Raw genomic sequence first — 26,851 nt, forward strand, 5'->3', positions numbered from 1 at the left:
CCGCCTCCGCTCCCGCGATCACCCTGCAGCGGCGGTGATCTCTGCTCGCGCCCACCCGGGGCTCCGAGAGCCTGCGTGCCCGCGGCAGTATCCCGGGAGCCCCCTCCCTCCGTGGTGGTACATCCTGGCGCTACGGCGTCCGAGCAAGGCCGAAAGGTCCGCGGCGCCGACGGTTCGCGTTTCTCATGTTTGCTTGACTGACAGCTGCTCCGCGGAGCGGAGGCGCGCTCAGGTACGGCGGGTCTGCGGGCTGGGGTCCCGCCGGCCGGATCGCAGCCAGATGGCAACAAGTGGTGGTGGCGCGGCCGGGGCGCGGGCTGCCGAGAGTGCACGGCCAAGGCGGTCTTCCCGCCTCCTTGGCCCGGACTCCGAGGGGTCTCGGTCTGGAGCCCTTACCCGAGGTGCCCAGCCGTGGAGTTTGCAAAGTCCCTTCCGCTGCTGCAGAACTGTAGGCCGTACAGTGCCCCTGGCCCCGACGGCGTCGTCCCGCGCTCAGCAGTCCTCTCCTTCCCTGCGAAGGGGCTAGAAAAGGCTTTTCCCGCGGAGAGGTGCAGGGTGGTGGTCCGGGAAGGCGTAGTGTAGGAGGCACCCTATGAGCAGGCCTTTTAACTTCTTTCTCCCGGGAAACTTGACTTAGACGCGGGGATTGCCTGCGGGGACCGCTAGGGGTCACAGGTTGCCTCACCTGGAGTTGACCTAAGGACTTAAGGGAATGGACGAGTGCCGGTATCTTGGGGACTTCATCACCCTGGCCGCAGCGCCTTCTTGCTTTGCCGGGGGCTACCCTTGGGAGGACGAGGCAGCATGCAGTGAGAAGATGGACAGGTCCGTAGAGCTTGGGAAGTTTGGGGTCTGCTTAGAGTGAAGCCTCTGGTGTCCTAGACATTTGCCAGGTTCCTCTGGGGGAACAAAAGCTCTGCTCTCCTTCGTTGCAGGGGAGGTCAAGAAGGCTCTCCTGGGTTTTGTGTGTGGCTGGGCAGGGCCACTGCCCAACTTGGTGGTTATGTCCCCGCTGTCACCCTGGACAGCCTCTCTAGCAATATTTGACGTCCCCCGTGGAGCCACGTGCAGAGCCACGAGCTAGGCGACTTCCCGGTCCTTTCCCCTCCCCCAACATCCTGCCCTGGCCAGAGGGGCAGTAGGGGCCTGTGAGTCACCGTGGCCCGGGATCAGACTCAGGATCAGGACTGAAGGCTGCTGGTGGTGGCCAGAGGTGAGAGTGGAGGGGAGTGGGATAGGAGATGGTCTGCAGGGTGGGCCCTAAGGACGGGGTGGAGGCCAAAGGCTTCTGGGAGGAGGGCCCCAGTTCGGTCCTGCCCCTGGAAGACTTGTTTACTTAGGGTGAGTTGGGGAGTGGAGCCTGTGCCAAGTTGACATTCCAAGAATTCCTGTGTGTGTGTGTGTGTGTGTGTGTGTGTGTGTGTGTGTGTGTGTGTGTGTGTCCATCCCCAAAGCCCACTAGTTTCCAGTGCCTGTTGTGGGTGGTGGCATCCTCTCCTCCCCTAGTTCCCGCTGCAGCTCCCTGGATTCCCAGAAACGGCCCAGGCTGGAGAACTCCAGGTTGTTGCTTATCTGCCCAGCCTTGGCTTGTCCCAGAGGAGTGTGTGGGACAGTAGGGGGGATGCTGTGGTTCCCTTCTCTCCAGAGCCCTGGCCAGGATCCCAGGCTCAGCTTCTGCCCCTGCCTTTCCCTAACTGTTGTGGAGTTCCCATCTGGTACCGTGGTGGGAGAGATGCGGGTCCCTTGTACCTGCCAGCTGGGCTAGTGTTCACAAACGGACTGGTCTTTGGACTGGCAATAGCTTTATGAGAATGAGTGCTCAGCCTCCTGTAGGGTAGGGGGTGGAGGGCACATTGACGGAGATGTGCTCATACGCAGTTTCTAACCCATTTGCCATAGTTCCTGCCAGAGGAAGGGTCACTTCAGGGCAGGGGACACGGAGGAAACCCATGATTGAAGTTTTAGCTGCCCAGCCCCTCCCACCCTGGGTGTTGCCCTAAAAACAGCCAGCCAAAAGAGGGTGCTGCACTGTGTGGTCTGGAGCACTGGGCTGGGCTTCAGCTGCCTTTACCGCCTGGACTTCGATCACAGCCTTAGTTTCCCCATTTGTAAAGCTCTGGTAGGACCAGAAGCATGCACTGGGAGAGTCTCAATTCCTCTGCTTAAGGCTGGCTGTGAACTGGGGGAAGTGGGCGAAAGTGACTTCTTCCCAGGAACCCCAGCCTGTGCCCTCTGGCTTGCTCCTGTTAGGGTGACAGTCTGTCATCCTTAGGGTATGGTGTGTGAATGTACACACTCCTCTACCTCACTCCCAGGCCAGAGCTGCGGCATCGGCGGCACACGCACTGAATGTGTCCCATGCATGCTGTCTGTCTAAATCGCTCTTGGAATCTATGGCTGAAACTGAAGTGACTACCCCAAGAACCTTTTGGGCTGTTGAGGCTGGGGTACTTGGGACCCACATCTGAGCCATCTCAGTGCTCGGAAGTCCCTAGCACTTTGGGGGCGGGTGTGCTTTGTTCATACCATAAGTATCCCCTGGGTCTCAGTTAGGTCCTGTCTGTTTCCACGGCCCCAGGAGCTCTAACAGAAATACCAGCGGGAGCAAGGCAGGACGTCGATGGAAGGTGCTGTTTGGGGTGGTCAGGGAGCCCAGGGAGAAAGACGGGGCCCCTTGGCTGGCTTCACCCCCAGCCCTGGCTCTGTCCCTGAAGAGGTGGGGGGCTAGAGGTATCTTCAGTGTCCAGGAGCTCCTGTGAGGCTGTGTGTGGCCCTCGGTCCCTGCTTCTGGGTGGGAGGTGTCAGCCTCCTGGACCAGGAATTTGTGGAGCTCCTGCCCAGGGTGGGGGTCTAGGGCAGGCCCAGAGGCCCTGCAGGGGCTGAAGCCACAGCAGGGAGGCAGACACCACAGCCTGTTTGGATTGGCACAACTCCCCCTGCCTCCTCAAAGAAGCCATGGAGCCAGCCTCTCAGCCTAGGGCTGGGGTGGAAGGTTTTGTGTGTGTGTGTGTGTGTGTGTGGTGTGTGTGTGTGTGTGTGTTGCTCTGCTCTCCCTCCTGAGCTAGCTGGACTAGGAGTAAGGTTGGTTACTCAGGGGTCCAAACAAGCTTCTGGGCCAGTTCATGCTGCCACGCCACTGAGAGGTCCAAAGGTGGCTGGCTTTGCTTGCTGGCAACTAATGGCCCCAGGCAGCCATGGTCGAGCTTTATGTCTAGAGTTTGGACAGGTCTCGTTTTGAGTGGGAACCTGTTCTGGCTAGGTAGGTGTCCATGGTTTCCTTGGCCCATCCCCCAGGCTTCCCATCTCTACCCACTCACAACTGAGGGTGGCCTTAGCTGGGAGCCCTGCTGGCAGATGGCCCCGATGTCCAGATCACTGTGGTTGGGTACTAGGCTAGGGTGTTGAGGAAGGCACCCCCCCCCCTGCCCCCCAGCTCAGATGGGGTGGCCTTGCCTTGGCCGTTCACTGTTATTGATCAGCCTGCACACCACACCCTCTGAATTCTGTACTTGGCAGCAGAAATGGGCCTTGTCCTCACGTGACTGTCCTGAAGTCTGCTAGACTGGCCCCTGTTCATGTGGTTTATAGACAGGGCCTTCTAAGCAGGAGAGTGGCACATGGTTCAGAGGACAGCATCCAAACGCTGGGCTCAGTGCAGAAACCAAAATGGCTCCCCTTTGCCCCAAGACCTTTTGGCATCTCTTGGAGAGCCCTTCCTATCCCCTTCCAATTTTGGCTTTCTTCCCCCCCCCTCCCCCTCTGCCTCTTTCTTTCTTTCTTTCTTTCTTTCTTTCTTTCTTTCTTTCTTTCTTTCTTTCTTTCTTTCTTTCTTTCTCTTCTCTTCTCTTCTCTTCTCTTCTCTTCTCTTCTCTTCTCTTCTCTTCTCTTCTCTTCTTTTCTTTTCTTTTTTTTTTTGAGACAGGGTTTCTCTGTGCAGTCCTGGCTGTCCTGGAACTCACTCTGTAGACCAGGCTGGCCTCAAACTCAAAGAGATCCACCTGCCTCTGCCTCCCAAGTGCTGGGATTAAAGGTGCACCACTACCACCCGACTAAAGCAATTTTTAAAAAATGATTTATTTTTTTTCCTGTAAATTGTTGTTTTGCCTGCATGTATGTCTGTGGGAGGGTGTTGGATCCCCTGGAACTGAAGTTATATACAGTTGTGAGCCTCTATGTGGGTGCTGGGAATTGAACTTGGGTTCTCTGGAAGAACAGCCAGTGCTCTTAACCTCTGACCCATCTCTCCAGCCTGACCAAAGCAATTTAGAGAGATGTCATCTTACAGTGCATTAGGAAGGGAAGTCAGAACAGAAACTTGAGGCAGGAACCTAGAGGAAGGAACTGGAGACCAAGGAGGAACGATGCTTATTGGCTTGTTCTTCATGGCTCACTTAGCTTGCTTTTGTTTGTTTGTTTTTGTGTTGTTTTGTTTTGTTCTGTTATTGTTTTGTTTTTTTGAGATAGGGTTTCTCTGTGTAATAGCCCTAGCTGTCCTGGAACTTGCTTTGTATAGACCAGGCTGGCCTTGAACTCACAGAGATCCGCCTGCCTCTGCTTCCCGAGTGCTGGGATTAAAGGGGTGCGCCATCACACCTGTCTAGCTTGTTTTCTTATATACTCCAGGACCATCTGCTCAGGGTAGTACCACCCACAAGGGACTGGGTCCTTTCACATCCATTAATAATCAAGAAAATGTCCTACAGAAAAATTTATGTACATAGGTGTTGTGTGGGCATGTACATCTGTATACCATGTGAGTGCCTGGTGCCCACAGTGGCCAGAAGAGGGCATCAGATCCCCTGGAACTGGAGTTGCAGATGATTGTAATCTGCCATGAGGATGTTGGGAATCGAACCTAGGTTCTCTAGAAGAACAGCCAGTGCTCTTAACTGTTGGGACATCTCCAGTCTTCTACAAGCCACACACACACACACACACACACACACACACACACACACACACACACACACGTGTATATATATGTATATGTGTGTGTGTGTGTATATATATATATATAATGCTTTTCTTTTTAAAGTGGGTTTTTTAAAAAGTTTTTTTGAGACAGGTTTTCTCTTTGTAGCTTTGGAGGCTGTCCTGGAACTCGCCCTGTAGACTGCCTCTGCCTCCTGAGTGCTGAGATTAAAGGCGTGTACCACCACCACCACCACCACCACCACCACCACCACCACCACCCGGCCATTTTTTATTTTAATTTTGAGATAAGGTCTTTCTGTGTAGCCCTGGCTGTCCTGGAACTTGCTGTGTAGACCAGATTGGTCTTGAACTCATGGAGATCCCCCTGCCTCTGCTTCCTGAGTGTTGGGATTAAAGGCGTGCGCCACCATACCCAGTTTAAAGGCCAATTTGATGGAGGCATTTTCTCAGTTGAGGTTCTCTCTTCTCAGATAACTTTAGCTTGTGTCAAGTTGACAAAAAAAAATCTAACCAGCACAGCTACCCCTGGGGGGGGGGAGGAAAGAGAATTGGGGTTCAGGATGGCTGCTCCCAGATTCTCTTGCATAAATTCCTTAGCCTGCAGTTCTGACTCCTGGTCTCCTCACAGCCCCAGCTAATGCCCCCAGTGTACATCATGGGGAATTGCAACCACAGCCCCATGTCCAGGGGATACAGGTGACCAGTAGACAGCAGGCTAACTTATACACAGCTGAGAGCTCTGCTGTGTTTCTGACCCAGGGCTGCAGAGGAGTGGTCTGATAGCCAATCCCATTGGGGGTGATGTCAGTATGGGTGATGGTTTGGTCAGGGCCGGGGGTATAGCCTTTCTGGTTAGTTCTGGATCTTTCCTGGGCCCTGTGGCTCCTCTCTCCACTGGCACCTAGACACTTGTACGTGGCCTCCTACATGCATAATACTATTATATAGGCACCCCTCCGCCCCAGCCCTGAGTGGTGTATATCTGACTGAATCAAGCCAAGGGAAGAGGGCCAGGGGCCGTGGGTCACAAGGGTTTTTTTAGGAGTCATCAGCTGCCTGTTGCTCTCTAGGCAGAGCCTGCAGGCTGTGGTCCCACCCAGCTCTGTCCCTTTCTTGGGGTCCAGACACATCAAAGAAAACTTAAGGGGAGTGGAAATGTAGGGAGCTGAGGTAAACCCCAGGTCGAGCAGGCACTTTCAGGCACTTATCCTGCACTCTGGGGGCTCCCATGTACTCTCACCCCAAGAACTGGGACTCTGAGCACCCAGCCTTGTGGGCTGGGGTTGCAGTTCCCCACTGTGCCCTCTAGGGGGCAGCAGTAGGCTGGTGCGATGAGCCTAGGCACTGGGCTGGGAACTGCAGACCTCATTTAGGCATCTGGGGTTTCCCCTAAGATGTAGTCCCTTTAAGAGCTGCCCATGGACAGCCTTCGTTTTTCTCTTTTCCTCATTCATCCCGCTACCTCTCCTGCTGCCTTCAGCGAAAGGTTTCCTTGTTCTGCCTTCCCTTGTCCTCTGGGCTGCAGATCAGATGGGGAACCTTGGCCCCATGTTTAGTACCTGGCCCACACTTTGGGGCTCTTATGATCTGCATCCTTTGGTAGGGTTCGGGCTCAGAGGTTGGAGGATGGGGACCAGCAAGGGGCCATCATCTCCCCATCTTTGATGGGCTCGTGTGTATCTGGGCACACCTGCAAGGGGCATTGGTGCCACTTGCCCTGTGCTTGTCTGCCTGGGATGGTGTTAATTAGTCATTGGCTGATTCTCCCTGAGCTGGTCAAAGTGAAATGCCAGGTCCCTGGTTATGCAGTTATAGAATGGCACCGGTGGGACTCTCAAAATGGCCCATGGCTCTGATGGAACCTGGCTTTGCTCCCACTACCTCTTAGGAGAATGGTCTGGACTGGAGGCTGAGCTGATTCAGTGAGCGCTCTGGGCCAGCAGGGGGCCGTCGAGGGTTCTTTGGCGTCTCCCTTCTGCTACTTTGGTTTTTGAATTCTCTTTTTAAGTTAGGAAATCTCATGGACACCGCACCCTCTCAGGCACCACGAGCTCCCTAAGGCGCTTGAAAGCCAGAGCCGCCCAAGTTGCCACCAATAGCAACTGGGTCACCTCTTCATTTGCTCGGGGCTTTGCACATCCTTCGTGTGGTTGGAGATCATCTGCAGAATGGGCGGCGGGTCTGTTGGGGGTGGTCTGGGGTGTAGGTTTGGGGCCGAGAACTGCTGCGGTCTCATTCCCGGCCCAGCCCCCTCAAACGCTCCCCTGTCCTTCAGCTGTATCTTCCTCGGAGACCCCGGGAGGGTAGCGGGGAGGCGGGGACTTGGGGTCGCTGCGATTGGCCGGTGGGGCGGGGTCCTCGAGGGGCGGGGCCGTGCTGGATTGGCCGGGCGCGCGCGGGGCACAGCGGGCCTGCCCGCAGGTGTCTGGCCGAGGGGTGGGAGCCAAGCTGCGCGCCCGCTGCTACCGCGGGCCCGGGAGGGGCGAGAGCCCGCCGGTGTGGTGCGGATGGGGCGTCCGGGGGCAGCGGGAGCGGATCGCTGACAACGGCTGCAGCCAGTGAGGCTGGCAGCGGGGTCCCAGCCTCCCCAGCGCGATGCGCCGCTCCAGCACGGACGAGTCCACATACCGGCGCAGTCCTTCTCCGGAGAGCAAGGAGCCGGGCTTCGCGCGCGGCGGCCCCTTTCGGCGCTGCAGCAGCTTGTACGGGCGCGCGGGCGCCGGGGACGCCGGGGATGCGGGCGGCGGCTTTTTCGGCCTGCACACGAACCCCGGCCCCAAGACGGCCCAGGCGCGCTACACGACTCCCAAGGGCAACAAGTATGTGGTCTTCTACCTAGACCTCTCCTTCATCTTCCTTCTAGAGCTGAAGCGCTGCAGCATGGCGCGAGGCTGCCTCCAGGGCGTCAAGTACCTCATGTTCGCCTTCAACCTGCTCTTCTGGGTGAGTGTGTGCTCCTCTGAAGGACCGGGGTTCTCTGCTCTGCCAGTGGCTGCCAGGAGCCCTCTCCTCTCTTCTCTGCTGTGGAGACAGGGTGTGTGCGCACGTGCTCACACACCGAGCCTTGCCTCTCCTGGGCTCCCGGCGCAGAACTGAGCACCACCTCTGTGCACCGAGTCATGGGTGCCTTTCTCAGTCTCCTCCCCGCCCTCCCTCTTCAGCCTACGTCCTTGCCTCACCCCCTTCACACTCTGTCCCCCTGGGAGATTGACCCACTAGGTCCTGGTCTCCAGCTGGACCCCCAGGATCCAGAAGATCAAGGGTATGTGTGCTGCTCTATTGATGAGGGTCTGGGGAGTTATCACAGGCACTGGCCACGGACTCTCCATGGACATGGGTGGCATCTGGCTCCCTGCCACCTCAGCAGAGACTCCAACTTTTGCTGGGGTATGCTGAGGTTGCTCAGACATGGGGTAAGGTTCAGTAGGGGCTTGCATGATAGTAGATCAGAAGATGGCCCCCTCCAGTCTGGATGGAGGACAGTTTGCACACCCTCACCCCCACTCCACAGTGGAGCGGGGCAAGTGTCACATCTGATTACCCTGGTGTTGGCCTTGGCTGAGCTTGGAGCCTGAGCAGAGGATGTTGGATTTGGTTAGAGGTGACCCTTTATTACCTGGGCATGGCCTGGAGCTTCACTTACTGGCAGGAAAGCTTGGAGAATGGTGGCCAAGGTCATTCCATACTCTGCCTTGGTTCCTGAGCCAACTTTCTGGGAGTGGGTGTGTGTGTGACCGAGGATGAGGGGTGTGGTTGGGAGCGAGGGAGTTTGGGGAGTGAGAGGATGCGGGGCATCCCTGGGATCCCCACTTGCTGCTCATTTGCATGCAGTCCAGTTCAAGTCAAACGTGCAGAAACCTAGGTCCACCCTCCTGACCTCTCTTTTGTTATAGCCTAGGGCCTGGGCAGGAGCTAGGATCTTTCTGGGATCCTTGGCTGCCTGTGGACGATAGCCCAGGGAGGTTGCTGCCCCACCCAGCCCATCTTCCTCCACCCCCATCAAGAGTTCTCTGCCAGAGGCTCCTAAGGGATGGGCCAGGTCTGGGAGTACTCACATACCAGATGGGCATCAGCAGTAGGCGTGGGCTGAAACTGTAACCAGCCCATGTAAGGTGAATGCTTCCGCTTGAGGGACTTAAGTGGGCACCAGTGTGTGGTCAGTACCAACTGGTTGGCAGGGGCAGGGTGCACTGACATTGTGACAGTGGGGAGGATGACTGCAGGGAACAATATGACAGGTGGAAAAGGCCCAGGAACTGCAAATGACAGTGTGACGGGTGGATGAGTGTGGCAGTGACCAGACGTGACAGCTGTGGGTCACTGTGATGGTAGCAGGCCGTGTAGGTAGCAGAAGGAGGTTTAAGAGGCAGGAGTGTGGGGGCTGGGCAGTGTTTGGTTTGGGGAGGTTGAGGCTGCTCCTGCAGGCTGGTCCCTCCATTCACTGCCAGCTTCCTGATCTGGACACAGGGAGAAAGGCCCACCTGCTCTAGAGCAGGCAAATTCCACTCACCAGTGGATAACATCCTCTACCAGAGAAAGAAACAACCAGAATCCCCCCCTGGGACAAGTCTTGTGCTGAAGAACCCAGTTCCTTTCTCTTAGCCACATGGACCTCCAGCCTTGCCAACAGGAGCGCATGCCTCAACACTATTATTGCTTTTCCCTCTAGCTTGCTTCCCGGTGAGGGGTTTGAGGCAGCCGTGTGAAGGGTGCTGGGAACAGCATGGCTTTGCCTAGAAGTGCCTGTGCAGGGCTTGGCAGAGTCCATCTGGGCTAGCAAGTGTGAGAGTCCATCCATCTGGCCTGGTCAGTATGATATCAGTCCACATTGTCCCTGGTTATCTGTGAACTAAATCCCCCTCCTGCTGGTGACAGGCTGTGGGTGGGAGGGCGAGAGCACCCCCTATCTGAGACCCTGACTCCTTTGCCAGACTCTCCTAAGAGAGGCTTTGATTCCCATTTGCCACTTCTGATGCAAGGTCAGCAGCCAGGACCCCAGCCTCTGCCATGTTAGAGTTAACCAGGCAACCAGCGTCAGAGCTGCACTGACCCTTAGACCTGTGTGGGGACCTGAGGGGCCCTTCCCCTCCTTCATCAAATAGGCTCTCACTGGGCAGTGATGTTCAACTCTACTGGGCAGTTGGCCAACCTGCTTTTGAGGTTTCGCGCAGGGTAAGGACTAACTGGTTGGGGCTGGGGGTGCCTCAGGGAAGTGGGCTGAGTATATGGCCCTTGAACACAGTTGAGTGGGTAGGTGGTGTTGGGTGCTGGCCACTAGCAGTAAGGGGGTGGGGGCTGAGCAGCCCCTGGGACCCCCGTCTCAAGCCTCAGGCTGCAGTGTCAGCTGGACCTCTGCCAGCAAAGCTCTTCCTGTAATGGAAGTTGAGGTCCCTTGGGATCGAGGGGAGTCAGTGAAGCCTGGTTCTTCCTGTCTCCTCTCGCCTTTGCCCTCCCCTCCCCTGCCCTGGGCTCCGGGACCCATCCACCTTCTTGGGCAGCCACTGTGGTGTCAGGGCTAGTCTGAGTGGGGCTGAGCTCCTCAGCAAGGCGGGGGCCGTTCCACGGCTCTTCGGAGTCTAGGTGCTAGAGATGCTGCCGGCCAGGCTGTGTGGTCGGCTCCTCCAATACATGTGCTGACCAGTCTGAGGCCCTTCCTTCAGTGCTTCCAGGGAGGTGTTCCTCCCCAGTCCTCAGTCTAGCACAAGGTACATGTTCCCTGCATGGTATGGTCAGTGTCTGGATGGACAAGATGAAGGTTAGAGTCATGCCTGTCACCCAGACACTGTACTGTGTGACCTGAGAAAATCCTGTATTCTTGGCATATCAGATTTTCCATCTTGACCACACTGGATCATGCAAAGTGATCCAAAGGTGTATGGATCAGGGTCCCTCAGGTCCCAGCCAGGTGGCCTGTGATGACCCTAGATGGATAACCAGCTGGGCAGAGGCTCTGAGCTGGAGGAGGCGCAGGAGTCAAGCTCCATTTGTCTTTCTAAAGGGAGGGCACTGGGGTCCACCCTGGTCCTGGTCTGCCTGGGCTGTCACCATTGGAGCCTCAGTACCTGCCTTAGGCTGTCCCAAAGGAAGGTCCTGCCAGGCACAGGGATCTGCCCCCACACTGGCAGCAAGTTGCAGGGCACATGCCTTGCTAAGCCCTTGATTGTCTAGAGCCTTTGATGAGCTGAGATGGTATTTGATGGACAGTGGTCCTGTTGTTGGCCCCTGGCACTTTCAGTCTGGTAGATGAGGGGGATCAGGAAATGGTAAAGGGCTCTGTGTCCAACTCCTTGGAAGAACCAGGACACTCAGAGACTAGGAGGCCTCTTTGCTTCCTGTAACAGCTTATATTTGTGATGGGGGTAGCAGGGAACTGCCCCATACAAGAAATCACAGTCTTGTCTGTTCTTTGGGATGTTGGTGGCTCTGGAAATGTCCTGAGTTGGAAGAAAACAAATTATATTTTTAAAGTATTTTGAGACAGTCTCACCTATCCCAACCTTTCCTCACTTATGATGACATTAACTCCTAACCCTGCTGCTTCCACCTTTAAAGTGCCAAGAATTGTGGTGTGCACCACCACACATGCTTTACGTGGTTCTGGGTGTCTAACCCAGTGCATGCTTGGCAAACACTCTACTAACTCAGCTACATCCCCAGGCGTACATTCAACTTTAAGTGTACAAACTCATCCCACTGGGATAACCCACATCCTAGCCAAGGTGGGAAAGGTTCCTGCCAGCCCAGCAGGAGAGGGGCTTCTGGATACAGCCTTGGCTTATACAGGGGACCCAGCCCCTCACCTCCACCAAAGCTATGGCTAGCTGCCCGGCCATCTGCCACATTGAATTGTATGGCTGGAGGGGTGGTGGGCAGAGATGTGTTGGCACTAACCTCTGTGGATCTGGACAGGCACATTTGGTGGGCACCTAGTACCATGTGGCACTCAGCCTGAGGCTGATCCAAGGGGCTGGAGGCTAAGGCACCAGCTGTGCACAGGTTTGGGTGGTACCTGGGTAACAAACAGCTCATTATACCTCTCAGGAACTGTCATGGGCATCATAGCAGAGTGTCTAGCAGGTGGCTGAGGTAGGCTGTGCTTGGGGCCAGGTATGCTGCATGAAGATCAGCCAGAAGGTTAGGATGCAGGACCATGGTGGCAGGATGTCCTGCCCCTGGGTGATGTTCCCAGCTCCTATCTCCCAGGACCCTAGCTTCTCTAGACTTCTGTGGGGAGTGGGCTTTGCCTCCCACCAGGGCTTCTCTCTAGCCTGGGGGTACAGCTGCAGAAGAGTGAGCCAGCAATGGGAGGTGGTCTGTCTTAGGAGATGGGGCTGGGGGAACATTGTCGGTTTGGGGTTGGGGAGTGTCTTAGCTCCATCCCCAGTTTTGATTCAGGAGAGACCTCATTCCAGGCCCCCAGGGTTCAGCCCTGAGTCCTGCCTTTCTCATCTTCTGAGTCTAATGGGTCCATTTTCTCTTGCGCTTTGAAGCCGTAATTTTCCTGCCAAAATGTTTTCAAAGCTGCATGCACTAAAACATTTTCAGAATTATAGGTACAGTACTCTTAGCACATGCATGCTTTTATTAGTGCGCCCATGCATGTGGCATTGGCTCAGGCTGGGAAAGGGGTGGCCCCATGGGATGGTGGTGGCTCCTGGTGTGCTGCTCGTGTGTGACAATGCACGTGACACCACTGGGTGGCAGTGAGGAGCATCTGGACTGATGTTTGTCTCTGTCACAGTGAGGGTGACAGGTTATGTGGTAGTGAATGGATGTCTTCCCTGCTGTCTCTGGGTGGAGGGGAGCATGTCTTACCATGTCAGTGAAGGAGACTGGTTCTCTTCTGGGTGTGGGGTCCCTTCCTGTCATCCCAGTCTTGGAGACTGTCCCCTCCTGGACTCTTGGAATGGGGCATCTCCCCCCACTCCCCGTGGTGCCAGCTGCCTTGCACAGCAGTGTCCTCCTTATGTCCTTCTCGGTCCCGTGGGGCCAGGGGCACTCCAACAGCTCACTTTCCTGCTGACACGAGCCGTCTGCTGTCCTTGGAAGACAGAGGCGGATGGTGCAGACAGCCTGGGTCTTAGTGACGTTTATCTGTTGTACCAGCATCTCCCCTTCCCCCTGTTCAAGGACCTGCCATCATAAGCATGAGTGCTCAGCCTGGATGTGACCCTCTCAGATGTGGCTCATTTGGGGTCATGGCTCCTCTGGGGCAGTGTTATGCCTGAGGTCAGCTTTATGAATTGGTGTCTCTTGAGACCTCTTGCTACTTTTGACTTGCAGCTCTTCTAGGGCAGGTACAGTGTGGAGTGAGGGTGGAGTGTCCTGCTCTTCCCACTTTATAGTCTTGCTAATTCTGATCCAGTCCAAGATAGCAGGCAGGGAATTAACTTCTGCTAAGTAGTGTGGGTTCCTCCATGACCTTTGGGTCATACTACTGGGTCCTGGAAGATTTCATGATGCTTAGAAACTGCTGAGGGCCATGGGAAACAGCCCATGGAGACAGGAGAGGCCCTGTTTGCTATGGCCCTGGAGACGCCTCCCAGATCTAGTAGCCTTGTGTGTTTGTGGAATGATATTGTGCCTTGTGGTTGGGTCATTAGCTGGCCAGATCTCCATAAGGGGGACTTCTCACAGGTTGAATGGGGGTGCCCGGCCCATCCAGCTGCTTTACTTGGCCAACACCATAGACAGCACCACCTCTTAGCCACTGGCAGCCCCGCAGAGCTCCCTCCAGTCATAAAGGAGGCATCTCTGTAGACTGCCTTACCAGAGCTAACTTGTGGCTGAGAGGATGGATCTCTAAGTAGAAGTCACTGAGAGCATATGCACACAGAGGCAGGTTCCCTGATCCTTCCCTAGGATCCAGAGCTTCCCATATGGCCAGCTTTTCCAGGTCCCTTAGCTTTCGGATGACTTCACAGTAGTGTCTCCAGGAGCTACCTGAACTCAGAACCTTGGATCAGAGCCCACATCATGGGTTCCTGTGCCATGTCCTAGCTGGTTCTCTGTTGGGCTGCCAGGCCTTTTCTCAGAGCCCATAAGCGGTTGGTCTATCCCTGGCCTCCTGGAATGCATCTTCCCTCTTCCCCAAATGACACAGAGCCCAAGGCCTCAGGTGAGGGTAGAGCTGTAGCTCCCCCCCCACCATGGCAGCCCTGTACCCTGAGACAGGGCTGATGTCCCCGTCACCATGCCATGATGAGCCCTCTCTAGAGCCAACCACCACATGCCTTTCTTCCCTGCTTTCTCTTATTTGGATTTTTATAAAAATGAATGATGGAGCCCAGTGGGTGGCACACACCTTTAATCCCAGCATTTGGGAGGCAGAAGCAAGTGGATCTCTGAGTTCGAGGCCAGCCTGGTCTATAAAGCAAGTTCCAGGACAGCAGGATTACACAGAGAGACCCTGTCTCAAAAAAACAAAAATGAAAAAAAAAAAAAAAGTAATGAGATTCAGGGAGGGGATGGGTGATTGGGCAGCAGCAGGTGCTCTGGTGAGATCCTCTAGTTGGTACCAAAGAGCTGCTGTAACTCGATTATGAGCAGAAGTGTGCCGAGCCAGGGCTTTCCCTGCTCAGGGTTATGGGTGGGTAGCCCAGGACAAGGGGGCCACATGGCTGGACGGGCCACTCAACTGCCATGACCTCTGTGGGGTGTGGGGAAGGAAGGTTGAAGGACCAGAGGGCCAGAGGAGCTTCAGTCCCTTCTGACCAGACACTGGGTTGGTGGACGCTTCCTGCAGGGAATCTGAAGGCATAGTCTCACTGGGGTTGTATAAGGAGGTGTACTCTACCACAGGCCTCTGTCAGTGGGGGGAAGGGAAGGGACCTGAGGAGTGGTGCCCTGCCACAGAAACTAAGCTGTCTCCAGTGGTCCCCGGGCTGACAGTGTTGGTCTGAGCTTGTGGGTGGAGCCCGGCCAGTTGCCTCACCCTTTTTCTCTTTCTCTCCATTGCTGTGGTCCTAGCTGGGTGGCTGTGGCGTCCTGGGCGTTGGCATCTGGTTGGCTGCCACACAGGGAAACTTTGCCACCCTGTCATCCTCATTCCCATCCTTGTCGGCTGCCAATCTACTCATCGTCACAGGTACCTTCGTCATGGCCATCGGCTTCGTGGGCTGCATTGGGGCCCTCAAGGAGAACAAGTGCCTACTGCTCACCGTGAGTGTGTCGGGCCCTCTCTGTGGCTCTCCATGCCGTCAGCTCCGCCTCTGGGGCCTGTCCAGCACCGGGGCTCTGGGGGGTCTTCCAGGCCAGCTGGGGCTGGAGGGGTTGCTCAAGAGAATACATTACAGCTGGGGCTGGGGGCTGAGGCAGGATGATCATGAGGTCTGGGGTACAGAGTAAGACCCCGTCTCAAAATAAAGTTTAAAGGGGGGAGGCACTAGAGCTAAAGGTCTAGAAGAACGCTTGCATGATGTGCATGAGGCTCTGGGTTTGAGTCCCAGCACCACACCTACAAAAAAGCATACCACAGCTTGGAGGGTCTTCTCTCGACAAGGCACAGACCCAAGAACTTAGGCATGACCACATGTGGCCATTACTGGACTGTTGGGAGACTCACCCTTGTTGTGGCTCCTTTCCAGCTCTTTGTCCTGGACCTGCCCCTGCCCCCACCCTCTGGAAATCTCCCAGCACCATTTGGCCTTGGGAATATATTTATGGGAAGGAAGCTATTTCCTTCTCCACAGTTTATAAAGTTAATCACAGGTAATTAGGAAAGGATTCCTGGAGGCTCTTACAAATTAATGTTCCTGGCGGATGCCTCAAGCGGCATGGCAGGTGGACTGAAGCTCCATGTCAAGAGGCTCTGAATGGTTCCTCTCCCCTGCCTGGGGTAGGGTTTTGCTCAGGGCCTCAATCCCTTGTAGAGACAAACTGTTCCCTCCCCCACCTCTCTAGGGGGGTACTGCAGAATGTTTATAGGCCTCTAAAGGTGATGTCTGGGATCTCTTTTAAATGTTCGAACTGGCTGGGAATGGAGCTTAGCAGTAGAGTACTTGCCTAACATATATCCTGGTATGGCGGGGGATAGGGGGGTCCCAAATGGAGATGTTAGGCCAGAATTCTGGGGACTGGGTACATATACCCACATGGGGATGTTTAGATCGAATGGGGGTAGAATCCAGGCCTGCAGGCCACTTAGGCTCAGGGTCTGGCCTGGCTCTGAGTTCCATGGTGTGGTGGAAGCTCTGGGGCTCTCTGGGAACAGGCTGTGACTAAGGGACATCTTCTCTACAGTTCTTTGTGCTGCTGCTGCTGGTGTTCCTGCTGGAAGCCACCATTGCTGTGCTCTTCTTTGCCTACAGTGACAAGGTATGCTGATGTAATGGACAGCACATGGGGTGCAGACACAACCCAGGGATCTGTGTTGTGGCTCCAGTTGTATGGGCGGCACAGCAGCACTCTTAATTCCTAGGATTCTAGGCCAGGGCCCTCCAGTGAGTGCAGGATGCTACGGGTACACTGTCCCAGCCACCCCAGCCTGCACTGCTGATACCTATCTGTCTGGTCACACGGTTGGATGAGTTTACTGACGTCTTTTGGGATCTTGAGTTATGGCTAGTGCTATGTTCCAAGCTCCTGTGTCCCTGACTTCCCCACAGGGCCTCCTTTCTGTAAAGTACTGCTGACCACAGGCTGGAATTGCCTTCTTCAGTGCCATAGTTCCTTTACTGGATATCTAGGAATGATGCCTATGCCCTCCCTCAGCTGTAGAGCAGACATGCCTGCTTGTACTAGCAAGTAGACTGCAGTCTTCCCCTAGCCAACAAGAGGAAGCCTATAGAGATGAGATGGCAAAGGCTTGCACCAGGGTCCTTGGAGTTCTGGGAGGACACGAGTCTGGGCCTATATCCTGGGTGTGATTGTATGGTAGGGTAGGGGGTAATCCCAGGAAGCAAGCAAGAGGTTCAGGTGGGAGAGGGCATGTGGTATTGATGAGGGATGGTGTCCATCTTGGACTAAAGTGGAGAGTATTCACTGGTGGCCTGTTAACAGATTGACAGTTATGCCCAGCAAGACCTGAAGAAGGGCCTGCATCTGTATGGCACACAGGGCAATGTGGGCCTCACCAACGCCTGGAGCATCATCCAGACTGATGTGAGGCTTGGGCAACCTTCTCGGTATGGCGGGGTAGGCTAGTGGGGGTGGGTGTTGTGGCTGCCTCTCCACCAGACCTTTGCTTTCCTCCTGCTCCTAGTTCCGTTGCTGTGGAGTCTCCAATTACACTGATTGGTTTGAGGTGTACAACGCCACTCGTGTGCCTGACTCCTGCTGTCTGGAGTTCAGTGACAGCTGTGGGTTACATGCACCTGGTACCTGGTGGAAATCGGTAAGGGCTTTTTCCTGCTCCGGTGGGTGGCTGCAGAGGTGGGGTTCCCCCAGCTGATCCTGGCTCTCCTACAGCCCTGTTATGAGACAGTGAAGGCCTGGCTCCAGGAGAACTTGCTAGCTGTGGGCATCTTTGGACTGTGCACGGCACTGGTGCAGGTGAGCAGGGCAGGGCCTGGGGCTCTTGACTAGGGAGCGCAGTGGCAGAGGATTTACCCTCAGGAGCCTGTGACCTGGGCAGGCAGGTAACAGTGTGGATAATAAGAAGCTAGTGTCTCAGAGGAAGTTCATTAGGGGAGTTGACTTTTGGTATCTCAAGGACAAGTGCTGCCCAGTGCTCCTCTGCAGAGCCTGTTGTCACCTAGTGGGTCAACACAGCCAGGCAGCCATACTGGTTGGCAGTGACAGGACTTCCTAATGCAGGATGAGGGTGGCACTTGAGACCCTACTGCCTCCAGGCTCTGCTCTCACCTCCTAGATTCATAGCCACCCATAGAAGTGCCGAGAGTTGGCAGTGTAACACTCTAGGACAAGTGGGATAGACCTGCAGGGCAGCCATAATTCATCTGACGAACACTTAGGACAAGTGGGTACAGTAGGGGAGACGGCCTGGCTTAGACCAGGTGGGAGAGGGGTGTGACCTAAAGCACAGAACACAACTTACCCTGGGGATGAACTGCAGGAGTGGGGTAATAGCAGGCAGCTCCAGGAAGCCCAGGCCCTTCTGCCTATGGGCAAAGGCCTGTGATCTCTTGTCTCCACAGATTCTGGGCCTCACCTTCGCCATGACCATGTACTGCCAGGTGGTAAAGGCAGACACCTACTGCGCATAGGTCTTACCGCCTCTGCTTCTCTGCCAAAGGACCCCACCCGTGGGGAGATGTCCAAACCCGCTTCCCATGCAGGACTCGGTGCTCTGATGAATGCAGGGGGAAGAGCTGGAGACCAGAGCACCCAGGATCCACCCCTACACCTAAGGGGCCTCTGCTTGGATGGCTGCAGAGTCACCAGATTATAGGGTTGGTGCCAAGCATGGCGCCCAGGGAACTTGGATACTTTTTATATCCATATATCTTCCAGTATTCACACAGGATAGGGTCCCCAGCCTTGCATGGATGCCAGGTTGGGGGCAGGCCCAGTCTGCTCAGGGCCCACGATGGTCCTGGTGCTCCAGGCAGGGCCAGGTTCCATGATTCACATTCCATGACAGTGTCGTGGTACCAGGTGCATCTTAATAAAGTGTGTGAGCAGTGCCTGTGTCTAGCTGGACACACAAAAGTTGTACAGCCACAACCTTCAACTGAGGAAGTCTTTCATTAGCCAAGGGTCAGCAGGGTTGGGAGCACTGCTGACCCATTGCAGGCTGGGGGAAGAGATGGCCTCTGTCCACTCCTGTTTCTCCTGGGATGTCTCAGATACTCTTGTATCTCTGTCCTAGGAACTCTGCCCTGGGATTAGTGTGGATAGACTGCAAACAGCAACATTAGGAACACAGCCCTTGCCACTGGCCACAGTTAGAGCATCACGCCACTATCAAGACTTCGCAGGCAGTGTCTTCCTAACTAGGGGTGAAGAGCCCCCCCTCAGTGAGGGCCTCTGGCTATAGGGCTGGCACTGGGTGCTGAGGTTAGGGTAAGCTCCTCCCAGGGCCCTCCGAGCTGTGAGGCACCTGATTCCCAGTCCCTACATGATGCTGTCTGAGAGGCCTACCCTGCAGCACACTTCTCATTAGGGGTCATCCTCGTGACTCTCACACCTGAGTGTGACATGCACTGGCGAGAATCAGACCCAACTATCTGTGGGGCTGCTGCTACACTCCTTCCCTTCTCTGGCTCTGGGCTGAGTCCTTGTGTCCCACTGCCCTCCCTCTAGTGGAAGCCATAGGACCTGAAGAATTACTATGGAGTCAGCTGCTCCAGACAAACTGCTAATTAGCGAAAAGCCCTTTGACTTGTAGGTGGCCAAACAGAGAGGAAGCTGCATTCAGAGTACATGGGGTGCTGACTCCTGCTCAAAGCCTTGGCCCTTTTGAGCTTCATTCAGGTCCCAGGATGCCCTTCCCACCCCTGCCTGCCTCCCATCCCCAATCTAAGCAGCTCTCATATGTCATGGTCACCAGTCCACCACAGCCACTGACAGCCCACAGTGCCTTGTCCCTTACTGACTGAATCTCTACCCATCAGTCTGTCAGTTCTTGGACAGCACCTCTGTACACCCCAACTTGGCTGACCCAAACCCAGAACCTGAAGGTTACTGCTCAGTGGGGTCACCCCTGCATGGCTCTGGGGTTAATCTCCAGCACCAATGAGGAAAAAGAAATCGAGAAGTGAACTGGCTACTTTTCTGTGTCCCAACATTTGACGCCCCCACCCCCACCCCAATTAGGACCCTTGCCTGTGGCACTCTGACCCATATTGCCTTGTCCCCAAACCACCTTGGTCACTCCATCTGCTCACAGCAGGCTGTTCCCCAGCCCGCTGCTGTTACTTCCCCAGTGCTCTGCCCATAACCAGGTAAGCTCCATGTCACTCACTCTGTGTGTGTGTGTGTGTGTGTGTGTGTGTGTGTGTGTGTGTGTGTGTGTGTGTGTGTGTGGTTTGTTTGTTTTTTGAGACAGGGTTCTTCTGTGATCCTGGAACTTGCTTTGTAGACCAGGCTGGCCTCACACTCACAGAGATCTGCCTGTGTCTGCTTCCCAAGTACTGGGATTAAAGGTGTGTACCACCATGCCCGGCTGTCACTCACTCCTTATATTCAGAGTACTCCCACCCACTAAACCCTCAGAGTCAAGGCTGGAGAGACCCAGACTTAGTCACTGGCCAGCCAGTATCCCAACTCCTACCACCCCTGCAGCACACATAGCACATGAGCACACTGATGACCACCGTTCTTATAGAACAGGAGACCAAGATGCATCTCTGTCCCCTCACACTGGCCTTCTTGTCCTGGCCTGGCTATGTCCCTCTCTCAGAGTCAGCGGGGTAAGGGTAGCACCTAAGGCCTCTGTAAGTGTCAGACAGTTGGCAGTCTGTCTACCTCACAATACCCTGATCCAGGACCCCAAGTTCTCAGCCCTCACTGCACTGACCTGAGTGGCCAGAACCACTATTCCAGCAGGATACAGTCAGTAGGAAGTCCAAGTGATGGCTAGGTGGGACTTTACCCACTCCAAGTTGGACAGGTTTGGCCATGTCTTTTATGAGCTGGGCCTATTGCCTTGGCATCTTTCTTCTTCCCAACCCTCAGGATCCTGAGCTACACATCAGAAATTCACAGGGCAGAGTCCTGGTCAGGGTTTCTGGCCTCTATGGCTTGGGCCCTGGCTAGTGGATTAGAAAGCTCCACCCAAGGGCCTGTAGGATTAGGAATCACTACTTTAAGATCATACCTAGCAGGGGATGAGGAGAGGGAAGGAGCCCAGACACAAGTGATGGATGAAGGAACTTGGAATGAGGGGGTGCAGTACAGCTACTCTTCATCCGCTAACACCTCAGAATTCTTAGCCACTTCCCCAGCACTGGCTTAGCCTGTTGCTGTTCATTAGGTAGACAGACCCCTCTGGTCTCATCCCTGTCCCTCTGTCACCTGGTGGACACGGTCTGGGTTGTGGTCCAGAGTGTTTCACAGAATTAAGGCCAGCTTTTCTGGGCCAGTTTCCAACATGGCCCCACAACCTGGTCACATCAAGCTCAGTGGGGATGGGTGTGGAACCTGCTGCAGTTGCCAGGTACCTTGAGCACATACCTGTGTCTGTGGCGGGCAGGTGACTGAAGTGTGAAGGTAGGCCCTCTGTACTGTCCTTGTCAGGTTTTATCGTGATGCTAGGAAAGGCTGTTTTTGCCAGACTACAAGAATCTGTGATTGTTCACATCTTCGAAACCCATAATCCAACGCAGGCCTTGCAAAGCACACAAGAGGCTGAGCCCTGAGCCAGACTGTCCTAGAGGATGGGAACTGTGTTTTCAGCTGGCCCACAGGAAGCAGCAGTGAGCAGTGAGTAAGAGGGACCCCAATTCTTATCCCAGGCCAGGAAACACTCATGCATGTGGGCCCTGCTGAGGACCATAGAGACGTCTCACAGAAAACAGAGAAGAGGCCTATATTTCACCAGTCACTCCATGGCTTAGAAAAGTCCATATTCACTCGGGCGTTGCTGTCCAGCCTACAGCAGGTCATAGAAGTAATCCAGGCCTTGGCCCAGCTCCCAGATGGAGACCCCGACGCCCAGCTCCCTGGCTAGCTCCAGCCGCACCTGCAGAGACTGTGGGCAGACAGAGGTGTAGGCACCTGCTCCACCCACTTTCTCACAGCCCCCACAATGCACCCAGAATTCTCCTAAACGTGGGGGCAGTGTGTGGCCTGGAATCAAGACCACAGGACAGACCTCCAATGCAGATGGCAAGTACTGGTTGTCATCTGGCCCAAACTGTCACCCCCACCACAGCAATATGGTTGACAGCCAAAGCACATGGCACATACCTTCAGAGTTGGGTAGAAGACAACATGCCTCCCGCCGCGATTCCTGCAGGAGAAATGGGACTATGTACCCTGCCCTCTGGCGAGGCCCAAGGGCTACTACACTCTCCTACCAGGGTTAAGGTTCACCAGCCCTTCCCATTGCTCCCTCATCAATGTCCTCCCCACAAGGCTTCCTGCCTACAAATGGTGGGCCACAAGTCACTCACTTCTTGTACTCAAAGAAGTGTTCCGCAGACTGGCTGTCCCATACCACTCGGGGTCTGTGGTCCTTCAGCGTCTGTATGTACCTGGAGAGATTAGGTTATGGGTGTGAGAGCTAGCCACATACCCTAGCCCACCCCAACCCTCAACTTCTATGTGGATGTGGCTATCACAGAAAGAGTCAGGGATATATTGTCCCTAAAGGTTTACAGAGAGCCAGCAGCACTCAGTTTTATTTTTAGCCAATAGCTTTGGTGGTCAAACCTCAAAGTCCCACTGCACATAAGTCCTGTATTACAAAACTGCACTTTTTGTGAGCCTCCTAGGAGAAGTCAGCACTCAGACCACCTGATGCTGTGCTCTGACCTTGCTCTGCCCAGAGCCCAGTTAACAAGCTATCCAGTGTCTAGACTTCAGCTGATCCACCAGGCTGTGGGCTAAGGATTGAAGGACAGTGCTTTCTCCAGGGCAGTGGGCGGAAACATTGGCTTCTACAGGCTGTCTTTTCGTTTCCCCAGGGGGACATTGCTTCCTCATTTCCAGAGCTGCAGTATTGTTGCCTTTCTCAACTGCTGGGGCCAGGAGGACCCAGGGCACACAGTCCATCCGTGGTATGCACATCTGAGACAAGAGCAGTGTTCCTACTAGCTATAGGTCATGGTCACAAGCGTGTTAATAGATGGCCTAGGAGATTCTCCTCTGTCTGCAGCTGAGAGTCTGCAGGTAGAGTTCTCCCTGGTCCAGCAGGTACAATCAAGACCTGTTGTAGAAGAGTGGTCACAGTATACATGCTGCTGAGGCTTGAAGTGGGAGGGTCTTGAGGGTATTAACCTGCACTCTGAGAAAAGGCACAGTGGGATTGTGGCCGCATACACTGCTACTCCTGCTTCTGTGGCCACACTCACAAGCCCTGAGGCCTCCTGAGTCTCAGCCAGTATACTTTGGAGAACTGGGTCCCTCTTTCTCAGCTAGTGTATGTGTGTATGTATGTGTACATATGCTCATCCCTATGGGAGCAGAAGGACCCTATGTCTCCTCCCTTCAGCATGAACCCCAGGAACTGCTCCTCTAAGCAGGCTCTGAGGACAAAGAACTGAGAGTCAGGTGAAGGTGTGAGGAAGAGTCAATGCAAGTGTTCTGGGAACCAAGGGTAGCTGCCAACCTGTCCAGGAAGGAAGCAATAGCTGAGGGCCTCCTGTGCCTTCTTATGCCTCCTCTCTAGGCCCACCCATGATAACCTTGTTCCAGAAGTCAGTCTGCAGATGTCTATAGGATGGGTAGAGATGCCGGGGGTGGGGTGCAGAACAGACACTCAGACCTATACTCCAATTCCCAAGTACAGCAGAAACCAACACCTGGGTTTAGAGCCTTCTAGGGCTTAGGTGACTCCTGAGGAACACCATGTGAAGGAAGCTCCATCTGAGGGCAGGTTCCCAGGCACAACAGCAAAGATTACACACACCTTTCTGAGATCAGGCATAAGCAAGCAGGATGACAGGAAACAGGCAGTAATGGGGTAAGGAGCCTATGTGAGAGGAGGGAGAGGTACAGAAAAGGTAAATAAGCCCAGAGGATGGCATGGAGAGCTGGTCACGGGCATCACTTGATGTCTACAGGAAGGTACAGTAAATATTTAAGACATAAGAAGCTAGAATGCCTGCAGTCAGGAAGATACTTGAGTCTAGGTTGGGGCCAGCTCAGAGACACAACACCCACTCCAAGGTAGGAGAATTAAGGACTAGGCATTTCCCTAAGCTAAGAAAAGGCTCAACCACATAGTGAATGATTCCATTTTCATGTAACACAACAGGCAAATCTTCAGGGACATGACCTAGGGTAGAGGTCAACAGGAACTGGGGAGATTGAGGCATGACTACTAAGTGGTAAAAGGTTTCTTTGGGGTGTAATGAAATGTTTTGGAATTGGAGTTACACAATTTTGTGAATATAGCATTTACATACTTTGAAATGGGGGTGGTGGGACAGGATATGACACAAAGCCTCAGAGGAAAGGGTCAGGAATGCTGATGAAACCACGTGTGAAAACCTACCTAGACACTTCCCAGAGAAGCTCAGCACACCAGGGACAGAGGATGTCCTCCATGTTTCCAGTGATAAAAAGGTTCTCAGGCCTTCCTGGCCCAGAGCCTAATGAGTCCACTGTGATTAACGGACAGGGCCAGAAGACAAAACTGCTCAGAGTCTCAGATCAAATCTACAACGGGACCCTCAGTCTCCATGGTGGGGCCTAGAGTGGTAACTCAGACCAAGATTCCACCCCACATGACTGCTGCACTGGTCCTTTCTAGCTCGTCTGTTTATGGATCTCTGACATCTCACTAAAGCCCGAGTTCAGTGAAGAACTGACTACAGCTAGGCACACTGCCAGGTCAGGACAACAAGAGCTATGTTGGGGCAGGCTGGAGAGACGGCTCAGCAGTTGAGAGCACTTACTGCTCTTGCAGAGGACCCAAGACTGGTTCCTTGCACCCACATAGTAGCTCACAAGGGTCCATAATTCTAGTTCCAGGAGCTTTGCACCTCTTTTCTTACGTCTATGAGCACCAGGCATGCACATGGTGCACATGCATACATGCAGGCAGAACACTCATACACATATGGGTAAATAAATAGGGGCTGGAGAGATGGCTGAGCAGTTATGAGCACTGGCTGTTCTTCCAGAGGACCAGGGTTCAATTCTTAGCACCCATAGGGTGACTCACAACTGTCTGTAACTCCAGAGGATTCTCTTCTGGCCTCTGTGGGCACCATGCATGCATGTGGTGCCCAGCTATACATTTAGGCAAAACACCCACACACATAAAGTAATTTTTTTTAAAAATTAAAATATAAATAAGTAAATCTTTTTGTTTTGTTTTTTTAAGACAGGATTTCTTTGTGTAGCTTTGGCTGTCCTGGAACTAGCTCTGCAGACTAGGCTAGCCTCAAACTGAAGAGATCCACATGCCCACCACCCGGCTTTTTCTTACGATTTATTTTTATTTTATGTTCATTGGTGTTTTGCCTGCATGTGTGTCTATGTGAGAATGTCAGATCCCCTGGAACTGGAGCTACAGACAGTTGTAAACGGCCATATGGGTGCTGGGAATTGAACCAGGGTCCTCTGGAAGAACAGTGAGTGCTCTTAACTCAAAAGTAAATTTTTTGGAGCTAGGCTGGAGTCACCCCTACATGACAGAAGTTCTGGCATTTTCACTACCCTGAGCTGCCCAGGGCCCAATCCTGCAAGCTCAGTCCAGAGGGAGTACCATCATTTCTCTAGGGTATCCCTCACATGACACCTGAGCTGAGGACCAACTCCAGAAAGGCTTTGCGCGAGGCCAGTGTCATAGGCTGACACTCACTGGCAGGAGACAGAAAGCCTTTTTCTTGGATCTGCTCAAGAGGTGTCCTAAAAACCAGAGCTGTCAAACAGAAGAATGAAGTCACATTATTTGCAGGAAAATGGATGCAATCAGAGATAATTATTTTAGTGAATTAAGTCAATCTCAGAGTAGTAACATATGTTTTTTCTTATTTGTGATTCCTAAATTTTATGTAGCTATATAAAATCATACACACACCCACACACACATAGAAAAGCAGAAGTCAAACTGTCTAGAGGGTATGAGAGACTAAAAGCAGGCAGAAGAGGTGAGGAAAAGGAGGATGAAGACAAGAAGGGGAAAATGCTCAATATATAAATACATACATTTAAGAAAACTTTCTAAAGTTCACTTAAACAACACTTAAACAACAACAACAGGAGCTAGAAGCAGTGGTGATGGCACACACCTTTAATCCCAGTATTTAGGATGTAGAGGGAGGTGGATCTCTGAGTTCAAGACCAGCCTGATCTACAGAGTGAGTTCCAGGGCAGCCAGGACTACACAGAGAAACCCTGTCTCAAAAACAAAAACAAAAAACAACAGGGGCTGCAATGGTGGCTCAGCAGTTAAGAATGCAGTGTTCTGCTCTTGCAGAGGACCCAAATACAGTCCCCAATACCCACCTGTAACTCCACCCACCTGTAACTCCAGCTCCAGGGGAATCTGATATCTCTGACACATGTATTCATATACACCCTCCCACCATGATACACATAATCAAAAGTAAAAACAAAATAAAAATTCCTTTTATTAGGTGCTGGAGAGATGGCTCAGTGGTTAAGAGCACTGACTGCTGTTCTAGAGGACCTGGGTTCAATTCTCAGCACCCACATGGCAGCTCACAACTATCTATAATTCCAAGATCTGATACCCTCACATAGATGTACATGTAGGCAAAATACCAATGCACATAAAATAAAAATAAATTTAAAAAATTAAGAAATAAAACAGGGCTAGTGAAATGGCTCATGGGTAAAGGTACTTGGCACCAAGCCAGATGACCCAAGTTTGATCCCCAGAACCCATACAGTGAAAGGAGAGAACCCATTTCTGCATGTTGTTCTCTGACCTCCACACAAGTGCTGTGGCATATGTGTGCTTTCCCATCCCCAAAATAAATTCATAACAACAAAAAGCAGGGCTGTATAAGTGGGTTTGGTTAGAATGTTCCAGACATGTTGATATGCACAAAGGCAGCTGGGGCTGAGCAAGGATGGACTCAGGGAAGCGGCCCAGGTTCTTTCTTGGGCCATCTAGGGTGAGAGATGCATGTGCAGGATGGGTAGGAATGAGGACCATGCTGCCAGGCCTCATCTTCATCTGGTTTCTGTCTGTGCCATAGTTAGGAGCTTCTCACCACAGTACACACAGTTATCAGATATGCTGATAATGGAACTGGCCTTGGCATCACAGGGGAAGGATAATCATTAGCACCAAGGCTGGCTCCATTTGACAGGCTGCCTGGACCATGATGGCTTCCAAATGTATCACAGGATAATTACAGCATCACCATGT

General features: G+C 53.6%; 2 protein-coding genes across 5 annotated transcripts in view; one reads left to right on the forward strand and one right to left on the reverse strand.

The window, feature by feature from the left end:
• Positions 1–91: 91 nt before the first annotated feature.
• On the forward strand, positions 92–18,572 carry Tspan4 (tetraspanin 4). 3 transcript variants are annotated; one of them, XM_006977235.4, is made up of 8 exons: positions 92–232; positions 7,799–7,878; positions 14,905–15,096; positions 16,177–16,251; positions 16,936–17,037; positions 17,138–17,269; positions 17,344–17,427; positions 18,033–18,572. In XM_006977235.4, the coding sequence occupies exons 2-8, from the start codon at positions 7,816–7,818 to the stop codon at positions 18,099–18,101; spliced, it is 717 nt and encodes a 238-aa protein (XP_006977297.1). In that variant the 5' UTR covers positions 92–232; positions 7,799–7,815; the 3' UTR covers positions 18,102–18,572. The 3 variants fall into 3 exon arrangements, with proteins under 3 accessions (XP_006977297.1, XP_006977298.1, XP_042113518.2); XM_006977236.4 differs by having other exon boundaries at positions 214–1,213; XM_042257584.2 differs by lacking the exon at positions 92–232 and having other exon boundaries at positions 7,446–7,878.
• Positions 18,573–21,351: 2,779 nt separating this feature from the next.
• Positions 21,352–26,851, reverse strand: part of Chid1 (chitinase domain containing 1) — a 37,745-nt gene continuing 32,245 nt past the window's right edge. For both annotated transcript variants that reach the window (XM_006977237.4, XM_042257576.2), the window contains exons 11-13: positions 21,954–22,034; positions 21,748–21,790; positions 21,352–21,529 (exon numbers count right to left, since the gene is read on the reverse strand). In XM_006977237.4, the coding sequence (XP_006977299.1) occupies positions 21,431–21,529; positions 21,748–21,790; positions 21,954–22,034 (223 nt within the window). In that variant the 3' untranslated portion in view covers positions 21,352–21,430. The remainder of the gene's footprint in view (positions 21,530–21,747; positions 21,791–21,953; positions 22,035–26,851) is intronic.

This window comes from Peromyscus maniculatus, chromosome 1, assembly GCF_049852395.1.
Source record: "Peromyscus maniculatus bairdii isolate BWxNUB_F1_BW_parent chromosome 1, HU_Pman_BW_mat_3.1, whole genome shotgun sequence".
Classification (NCBI taxonomy): Eukaryota; Metazoa; Chordata; class Mammalia; order Rodentia; family Cricetidae; genus Peromyscus; species Peromyscus maniculatus.